General features: G+C 58.2%; 2 protein-coding genes across 3 annotated transcripts in view; one reads left to right on the top strand and one right to left on the bottom strand.

Moving 5' to 3' along the window:
• Positions 1-961: 961 nt before the first annotated feature.
• On the top strand, positions 962-4273 carry CNIH2 (cornichon family AMPA receptor auxiliary protein 2). The gene is made up of 6 exons (XM_011942764.1): positions 962-1015; positions 2337-2405; positions 2809-2856; positions 3114-3226; positions 3327-3470; positions 3638-4273. Exons 1-6 carry the CDS (start codon positions 962-964, stop codon positions 3663-3665), a joined length of 456 nt encoding a protein of 151 aa, XP_011798154.1. The 3' UTR covers positions 3666-4273.
• Positions 4274-4640: 367 nt separating this feature from the next.
• The window catches only part of YIF1A (Yip1 interacting factor homolog A (S. cerevisiae)), a 4588-nt gene continuing 459 nt past the window's right edge, over positions 4641-8769 (bottom strand). Inside the window, exons 2-8 of one of the 2 annotated variants that reach the window (XM_011942446.1) lie at positions 8140-8353; positions 7871-7975; positions 7663-7741; positions 5759-5816; positions 5439-5594; positions 4933-5026; positions 4641-4844 (exon numbers count right to left, since the gene is read on the bottom strand). In XM_011942446.1, the coding sequence (XP_011797836.1) occupies positions 4698-4844; positions 4933-5026; positions 5439-5594; positions 5759-5816; positions 7663-7741; positions 7871-7975; positions 8140-8353 (853 nt within the window). In that variant the 3' untranslated portion in view covers positions 4641-4697. The remainder of the gene's footprint in view (positions 4845-4932; positions 5027-5438; positions 5595-5758; positions 5817-7662; positions 7742-7870; positions 7976-8139; positions 8354-8769) is intronic. The other variant, XM_011942447.1, reaches the window with a different exon arrangement.

The raw sequence follows: 8769 nt of genomic DNA, 5'->3' as shown, positions 1-8769 counted from the left end.
TCTTTCTGTGGGGTAGGGGCAGGAGGGCTAGGGTTCTAAGGGCTGAAGGGAGCTGGGGGCCACAGGCTGGGAAATGCAGAGCTGACCAGCTCCTGGGAGAAGGGCTTCTGGAATTCAAGATGCCCCTTTTTGGGGCCTTCCCCACCCAGGCCCTTCCCACAGGCCCTGTGGGGTCCCTGTCCTCAGGGGATTCTCAGCAGTTTTCCATCCACCACACCTGCGTTGATGCTTCCCAAAGATCAGGCTCTGGGTGGCTTTGAGGGGGTCAAGGATGAATAAAACCAGACTTTGCCCTTGTGGAGTACCCAGGCTGGGAGGAAAGGCCCAAGCTTTGAAGAAATGTCTTTGTTCATTCAACAGATATTGATTGAGCACCTATGTGAGGTACTGTGTCCACTCAGCCATTTAACTGGACAATCTTAGCAAGTCATTTGTCCCGAGTCTGGTTCCTCTCTGGCAAAGTGGACCTGTGCACATCAGAGTGCCTAGTGCGGCCTGCTGAGTGGTAGGAGATAGGAGGTGTGGTCCTCAGTCCACAGCTGCTAAGAACTAGACTCTTACAGGGCAGGACCCCAGATCCCACTCCAGACCCTCAGCCCAGGCCCCAGTGGTTCCTAGGCAACACTGGTGGTGAGTGACGCGTGTCAGCTGTCACCGTGGGGGATTGTTTGTTCCGGGGGGCTGAGTCAGCACCAGGCAGCCTGGGGGGTGGGAGGCGCGACGCCCGCCGCCTGCTGGTGATGCCAGCTCTGGGGCACAGACGGCACCCTTCTGCTCCCTGTGGACCCTGTTGCTGTGCGTGCCAAGCGGCGGCTGCCCAGTTAATGGGGAACTGGGTGTGGGGGGGGGATCCAGATGGCCCCAGCTCCCTCCAGGAAGCCCATGTTCTCTCTCTGAGCCGTCTGGGTTCTGGGATGCCTGGGGGTGGTGGGCCTGCTGCCTCATCCTAGGGCTGGAGCTGATGGGAGGGGATCCCAGCAGGCTCCTCTGCCAGCCCATTTCCCCCAAGTCACCTGTCAGCTTCTCCCTGGGGTGTCCTCCCAGGCCCATCCCATCGTCCCCTCAAACACTTGCTCCCCTGGAGAGTTTCAACCCGTGAGGACACTGCCGTCTGCCAGACACCCCAACACCTGAAGGCACCTTAGACTTCTGCCTTCACTTCTCAGCCCTTTGAACCCTCTGGAGTCTGGCTCCTAAAGAGCTGTAGAATCCCATACACGCCTTCCGTCTCCACTACAACTCTCCTCACTCAGACTACCGTCAGCCCTGCCCCTAACCCTCCAAACTGTCCCCTTGCTGGTCTGGCCTGAGTATGACACAGTGGTTAGGAATTTTAACTCTGGAGTCACACTGGGTTAGAATCCACTAACCAGCTGTGTGACCCTGGACAGGTCACTTAACCTGTCTCAGCTTCCTCATCTGCAAAACAGACATGAAAATAAAACTAGTACCTAAATCATTAGGTTGTAATCATTAAATGAATTAATCCACATACCGGCCAGCAGAAGCACCACTTAGATCTCAGCTGTGACTGTCAGTGAGCTCGGATTTCCTGCCCCACCAATCCTGAGACATGGACCAATCCTAAGACATGGGCCTGACCACCCCACTCTGCTGCTGTGTACTCTTCAATGCCTCCCCACAATGTTTCTGTGTTAGAGTCCAACCTCCTGCTCCAGCCTCACAGGTTGTCCATGTCTGGCTCTGCTGAACTCTCCAGCTCCTCTTCCACCACTCCCTCTTTTCTTCCTGCTCGCCGCGCTGTCATGCCAGCCCCATGAAACCCGCAGCCTCCTGAATGTCTCCTGACCTTTCACCCCTCTGCCACTGCACCTTCTGCTTGAACTGCATTTCCCCCATTTGCTCACCAACACCTACTCCGAGTCGAGCCTGAACTCCCTCACCCCCCACACAGGGTTAAGCGCCCACTCTAGGTCCTGTATCCCAAACCCTGATGACCTGAAACATAGAGTGATCATCCCTCTGGGCCTGGGTTCCTCCTGAGCAGAGGCTGCATCCCAGGCCTCTGGAGCCCCAGTGCTCAGCACAGGGCCTGAGACCTTGTACGGGAGACACGAGGCCATGTCTTGGGATGTTTCGGAAGGAGGTGTAGTGGACATGGGCCGAACTGGGCATCCAGACGCTAGGGTTCCCTTCTGGACTGTTGTGATGACCTTGGACCAGGCCCTGCTCCTCCCTGGGCCTCGGTTTCTCCACCTTTGCAACAAGCTCCACCTGGCTGGTCCTCTTCAGTAAACTCCTATCCCACAGAAGCACTTGGGGGGAAGGTCATAAGCTGCTGCCCCAACCCTGACGGGCACACAACCCTCCCCCAGATCATAGCCTTTGATGAGCTGCGGACCGACTTCAAGAACCCCATCGACCAGGGGAACCCTGCGCGGGCAGTAAGTGATACATGTGCTGTGCCGAGGTGTGTCCGTCCGTCTTTCCAACTGTCGTGGGCTGGGGGTGGGGGACGGGAAGACGGGGGTGGGGTGGGGGAGCCTACGGCCATGCCCCCTTCCTCTCTGTCTCCGCCCCCAGCAAACACCTGGCGCGTGCTCAGGGCTGAGTTCCTCCTGGCGGGGCGGCGGTTGCCAGGCTCTGGGCCGTTGCCTTGGAGACGCGGGTGAAGGCCCCTCCATGGTGACGGTCGCCATGGGGACGGCGCGGCTGCTTCCTGGCCGCGCCGACAGTGCCGCAGAGACCGCTCTGGCGCCCCCTGGCGGCCACATGCGGGGCGGTGAGAGCTGCTCCAGTATCTGCTGCTCCGCCTCCCCCATCGCGGCCTTTTGCTTCCCCCAACAGCGCGAGCGTTTAAAAAACATCGAACGCATCTGCTGCCTCCTGAGGAAGGTCAGTGTCAGGGCTGGGGGCAGGAGGCTCCTAGCCCAGCGCTGCCCCCACTGTCTGTGGCCCAGAACCAGGCCTTCCCCCGCTTTGGGCCTCTTTGATCCACTCTGCTACTTGGGAGGGAGTGGGAAGCCAGAGGCCTTTTAATCTCCAGAGGTCACGGTCAGTGGGCACCTTCCAAACCCCAGCTCCTCTCTGTGCCCTTGAAGCCTGGGTCTGTCATAACACCAGGCCGCTGACCTCTCACCCTCACTCCCCAGCTGGTGGTCCCAGAATACTCCATCCACGGCCTCTTCTGTCTGATGTTTCTGTGTGCAGCAGAGTGGGTGACCCTGGGCCTCAACATCCCCCTCCTCTTCTACCACCTCTGGAGGTGAGGGGAGCAGCTGCCTTGGGGAGGCTGAGATGAGCAACAGGGGCAGGATGGGGGTGGGAGCCCTGATGGCAGGCACTCAAGCCCCTGTCTGCCCCAGGTACTTCCACCGTCCTGCAGATGGCTCTGAGGTCATGTATGATGCGGTCTCCATCATGAATGCTGACATTCTCAACTACTGCCAGAAGGAGTCCTGGTGCAAACTTGCCTTCTACCTGCTCTCCTTCTTCTATTACCTGTACAGGTGAGGCCTTGCCCACAGCAGTCAGAACTCAGGGAAGGGATGTCCCAGCATCACACTTCCAATGCTCTTTGCCCTTGAGGACTGAGGGCAGCCCAGGGTGTGGCCAGGTGGGTAGCTGGGTGGCTGTGTGTGTGCAGGGCTAGGCTCACTGGCTCATCTTCCCACAGTATGGTTTATACGTTGGTGAGTTTCTAAGGGGGAAGCCGGCCAGGGAGTGAGCCCAGAACGGACCGGACGCCTGTGCACCCCCAGCCCTGCCCCTTGGCCGCAGAGGCCTCAGCCCTGGGGAGGGAGGGGGCACTGGTGCCCCCAGCCTCTCCAACCCCCAAACTGCTGCTGCGGGGACCCCCCCCACCTTCAGAGCCCTCCCCCTTGGACTAGAGCGGCTGGGCAGAGCTCTAAACAGGGGCAGGGGCTTCTCTGCCAGCCTGTGGGCATGGCAGTCAGTCCTGGAAAGGGCAGGACCTCTGGCCTTGTCCATTTCGGGGGAAACTTGGGCCCTGCCAAGGGGCAGAGCTTGACCCTGGAAATTCTGGGCCACCCCCCTCCACCCCCACCCTGAGGCTCCCCCTGCAGGTGGGGGGGTACCCGCACCGGGAATGAGCAGGCTCAGCAGGGGGGCAGCCCCACCCCTAGTCTGCCCTCCCCTCTCCCCCAGGCTCTTTCTCCAGCCCTGTCTCCATCTGCCCCAACCTCAGCCCACCTTGTCTCTTGGACCTATTTTCTATGTCGCCTGGAGGAGTCCGGCACCCCCTCCCCGGCCATTTGTGACAAAATATGAATAAACTACTGCAAATATGTGGGCCCCGGTTCTGCTCCTGGAAAATTTGAAGAGGAGATGGGGGCCAATTACAGGGACTGTATCGGGGGCAGCCCTAAGCTGAATCCCCAGCCTGACTTGTCTTACCCCACTAGCCCACAGACCCTGCTAGAGCCCCCCAGAGGGATCAGAGGCCTTCCAGTTCCCCTCAGCAGCCTCCTTCCATCTTCTCTTTCCCAGCTGAGGCTGCTGAAACCCTCACAAGGCAGTATCAAGGCCACCAAAGTCATGAAGCCCTCCCTGGGCCCACCTTCTTCCTAGACAGCTCCAAGCCCAGTCCCCTGGGCAATGCAGAGCCCAGAGGTATCCGTAGCTCCCCATCAGGCCCCAGGAACAAAGGTCAGACAAAGTCAAGGAAATCAAATCTTCAATGAATGAAAAACTCAGTGCCATCTGGGGCCAGGCGGTCACCGGACCAGGTGGAAAGTCAGCCAGTATATGATGAGGGGCTGGAAGGCTGCAGCTCCCAGAGTCAGGTAGAGCTGGAGACGCTGCCGGGGGACAGGGCCCCCCATGCTGTCGGGGCCCAGGGCTGCTGTCTGCAAAGAGCGCACCTGGAAGAAAGGAGAGCTGAAGGCTGGCCAGGAGGGGGAGGTTTGCCCTCAAGTGAAGGCAGGGGAATGGGGGGCACACCAGACTCACAATGAAGTACATGAGCGCCGATGAGGTCCAGGCCAGCGCCACGTAGTAGCCATCGCTGCCGAACAGCAGCCCCATAAGCACACTGAGGATCATTCTGGGGGTGGGAGGAGGAAAGGGTTGGTGACCCCCAGGGGTCTGGGCCTGAGATTGGCCCTACCCCCAATGCCCAGAGCCCAGCTAGACCCCACGTCCCACAGCGCCTTTTACTCTCAATCTGTCCCCACAGGGACCCAGACCCCAAAGGGATATGGAAGGCTCAGGACTCAGCCCCAGGTTCTGGATCTGAGATCCCCTTCTCTCCCCAAGACTCTGGCAGTGACTCTCAACACCTCCCCAGCCTCTGCATGGCACCCAGGTCCTCAGGAGACTGCTGGAGACAGGTCCTCCCTCTTAATAGAGCAGTGCTCGAGGTCACTGGGGGCCAAGACATGTCCAGGGTCACAGTTCGAGGCTACAGCTATGCAGGCCCAGACCCAAGGCCACCCCTCTGGCCCACAGGTGCTCACCCCACGTATTTGTAGCCACTGTAGGCCAGCAGGTGGAAGGTGCTCAGGTCGCTGCGCACGGTGGCCAGGTAGAGGCCCAGGAGCAGGGCTAGCACCTCCATCACCACCCACACCAGCGCCGTGCTTGCACACAGGCCCAGCACCTCCGGGGAGAACCTGTGCCAAAGCAGGGGCGGCTCAGAGCCAGGCATCCTGAGGCAGGGGTGAGGATGAGAGACTGGGGCAACAGAGGGTGAGCTGGGGACCACCACATATGCCCTAGGGAGGTTGGGAGAAGAGCTCACAGGGAGGGGAGGGTAAGGGAGGGGTTTGGCACTGACCTTTTCTGAATGCCCAGTGCCATCCCAGCCAGGAGCACGTAAGTAATGAAGGCCATCGCTGCCAAGTGCCAGAAAGATGCCATCAGCTTGGCTTCCTCAATCAGAGCTGCCTTCCTAGGCATTTGGGGTCACTGACACGCCCCATACTTCCTTCTCTGTATAGCCCAGCATGGCCTGACCTCCACATTCTGCTCCCAAATGCCCTGGCCTGGGATGCCTGTCTCCAATCAGCCCTCTCCCACTGTGTAAATGCCACCTGACCCTTCTTCCAGGACCACAAGCCACCTTTCCTACCCCTGTGCTGGGAAGCTCATCAGTTTTCTGCTGCATCTCAGAAACTGTATCATGGGCCAAGGCCATTGTTCTTCCTAGACAGGGACCAAACTGGTTTCTGGCAAGACCAGAATGCAGGTTCAGTGGACACCCATTCTCTCCCTAGAGTCTGGGGCCATGGAGATGACCTCACCTCAGTCAGCAATTCTGAGTCTCGGCACTGGTAGGGCTCTGGCTGCCCAACAATGCAGGGAACTCCAAGTTTAACTTTGGGCAGTGTTCATAAAAGCTCAGAGCCAGTGGGAGCTGGGCATTAGCAGCAGTTTTAACTCTGTCTTCTGCCTCGCTTAAAGCACTAGAATTGGCAGGGTGCTGTTGCTCATGCCTGTAATCCCAGCACTTGGGGAGGACAAGGCAGGCAGATCACTTGGGCCCAGGAGTTCAAGACAAGCCTGGGCAACATAGCAAAACCCTGTCTCTACTAAAAATACAAAAATTAGCTGGGCATGGTGGCGGGCGCCTGTAGCCTGCAGTCCCAGCTACTCAAGAGACTGAGGCAGAAGGATCACTGCCTGAGCGTGAGAGGCAGAGGTTGCAGCGAGCCAAGATCACACCACTGTACTCCAGACTGGGTGACAGAGTGAGACCCTGTCTCAAAAGGAAAAAAAAAAAAAAGCACTGACATGACCACCAGTGGGGAGTGTCTGGAGTTCTGGAGTCAGGAAATCAGCTGTACCGCCCGTCAACTCTGAGGCCTCAAAAATACTGAAGCTCCTCTGAAGCTTGGCTTCAACAAGTAAAATGGGGGTGCCAGTTCCAGCCTTACACGGTGGCTACGATGGGCACACGGGATGAAGGATGGAGGAACCCCTGTGCTGCCCAGCACACCTAGGCTGGCTGCCTGCCCTCAGTCCCACTGGCTGCCCTCACTGGAAGCTCATCTGTGGGCTGGTCCCTGCACTTACTCACTCACCCTGGGTGTCCATGATGGGCCTGGCCCTATGCAGCCAACAGGATAGAGAAGAGTCAGCTGCACATGTGGACAGCCTGAAAAATGCCACGTGGACAGGCAGTTGTGGGAACCCAGAAGGCAGCCACCACTTGCTCAGGGGGTCAGGAAAGGCTTCTTGGAAGAAGGGATAACAGCACGCCTTGGAGGACAAGTAATAACGATGATAAGAGCTAATGTTTCCTACGTCCTTCCTGTGTGCCAGGTGAGGTGCTGAGCAAACATCACCTTGCTGAATCTCTCCAACAGTCCTTTGGGGTAGGGACTATATTGGTCCTGTTTTACTGAAAAGTACAAATAACCAGCCTAAAGTCCCACAGCTGGAATCTGCAAAGCCAGGTCTAAACCCAGAGCTCCAGGCTGGGGAGGGATATAGTCCAAATCAAGAGACAGGAAGGTCTCAAAAGGGTGTCCTGGGGACACTGAAGGCACATTTAGGAAGCTCCTTACTGGTAACCCTGCACTGCCTGCCTGGTGTCTTGCAACTGCCATACATACACAAAGCACCAAGAACAGATGCTGACTCAGTAGCTGAGCCTCTCTTCCCATTCATCCCTCAAGACACAAGTCCCACCCCCCGACCCCACCCCACCACATTCCCCAGCCCAGGTCGGAGACTCACTGGGGATATAGAGGTCAGGGGCGTTGAGGTCTTGCCGAGGGGGCAGAGGAACATCGCGGCTGTACTGCACTTCCCAGTTCTGGCAGTGGCAGCAGCGGCCACATCAGGAGGGGAAGAAGAGAAAAGAGGAGAGAAGGGGGTTGAGGTCTGGGCGCCAGACTCGGGCACAATGAGGAAGGCCCACCAGCTCCCTTGATAGGAAGCTCACCTGGTGTGTGTAGGGGAAGACCAGCAGCCCTAGTTTCTTGGCCACGTAGGCTGTGTCCACAGCAAAAAAATACTTGAGTTTGTTCACGGACACAAAACGGTGCAGCTGGGAGGGGAGAAAGGAGGCTGTGGGCAAGCCGCACCTCAGGCCTCAGAGTGCCCCTCCGTGTTCTCTATCCCTGAGGACACTGTGAGGAATCGAGTGGAATCCCTTGATGTCCCAGCCCTCGCCAAAAATTCTGCCACCCGCGCCCTGGGGGCAGGCCACACCTCCTTGTGCACCATGTCCTTCCCATGGGATGCGATGGAGCTGCCATAGGCCATAGCCACATTGGCCATTGGGTCCCCAAGCAAGTGGTTGACACTGAAGGCCACATCTGCTCCTGGGGCTGGATATCCCCCGGGCTGGCTGGAATAACCACCGCTTGTGTCATCGAAGAGGGGAGGGGGATCCGGGGCTGCCCGGGCCCTGTGCTTGGAGCCTGTGGGTTTGGAGGTATCAGAGTAGATGACAGAAATACCAAGCATGAGCCCAAGCCACCACCCCTTCCCTGGCTGGACAGCCCTGCACGGGTCCTGCAGGCACCGATCAGTGAGGGGACCCCAAGCTGGGTGAGGGGGAGCTAACTGAGAAAAAACTTTGATGAGGGATCCTTTGCGAGAAATCTGTTGCTAAATGTAGGCAAAGGAAGAGCTGAGGCACCGCCTAGAAGTGGTTGCCCACTTGGGGTTTCTGAAGGCCTCTCATTGGAAGTGACCTCTGAACTGAGCCATAGTGAGTAGAAGTTTGCTAGGTGCAGATAACTGGGAGGGCATCCTTGTGTGAACAAACCGGGGAGAGGCGACAGCTGGCTACCCGGAGGCCCTGGACAGTGCTCAGGGACCTCACCAGGCTCACAA

The sequence above is a fragment of the Colobus angolensis genome, unplaced genomic scaffold, assembly GCF_000951035.1.
Source record: "Colobus angolensis palliatus isolate OR3802 unplaced genomic scaffold, Cang.pa_1.0 Scaffold21, whole genome shotgun sequence".
Taxonomy (NCBI): domain Eukaryota; kingdom Metazoa; phylum Chordata; class Mammalia; order Primates; family Cercopithecidae; genus Colobus; species Colobus angolensis.
Note: the sequence above shows the minus strand (reverse complement) of the source record. Positions and strands in the feature narration are given on the sequence as shown.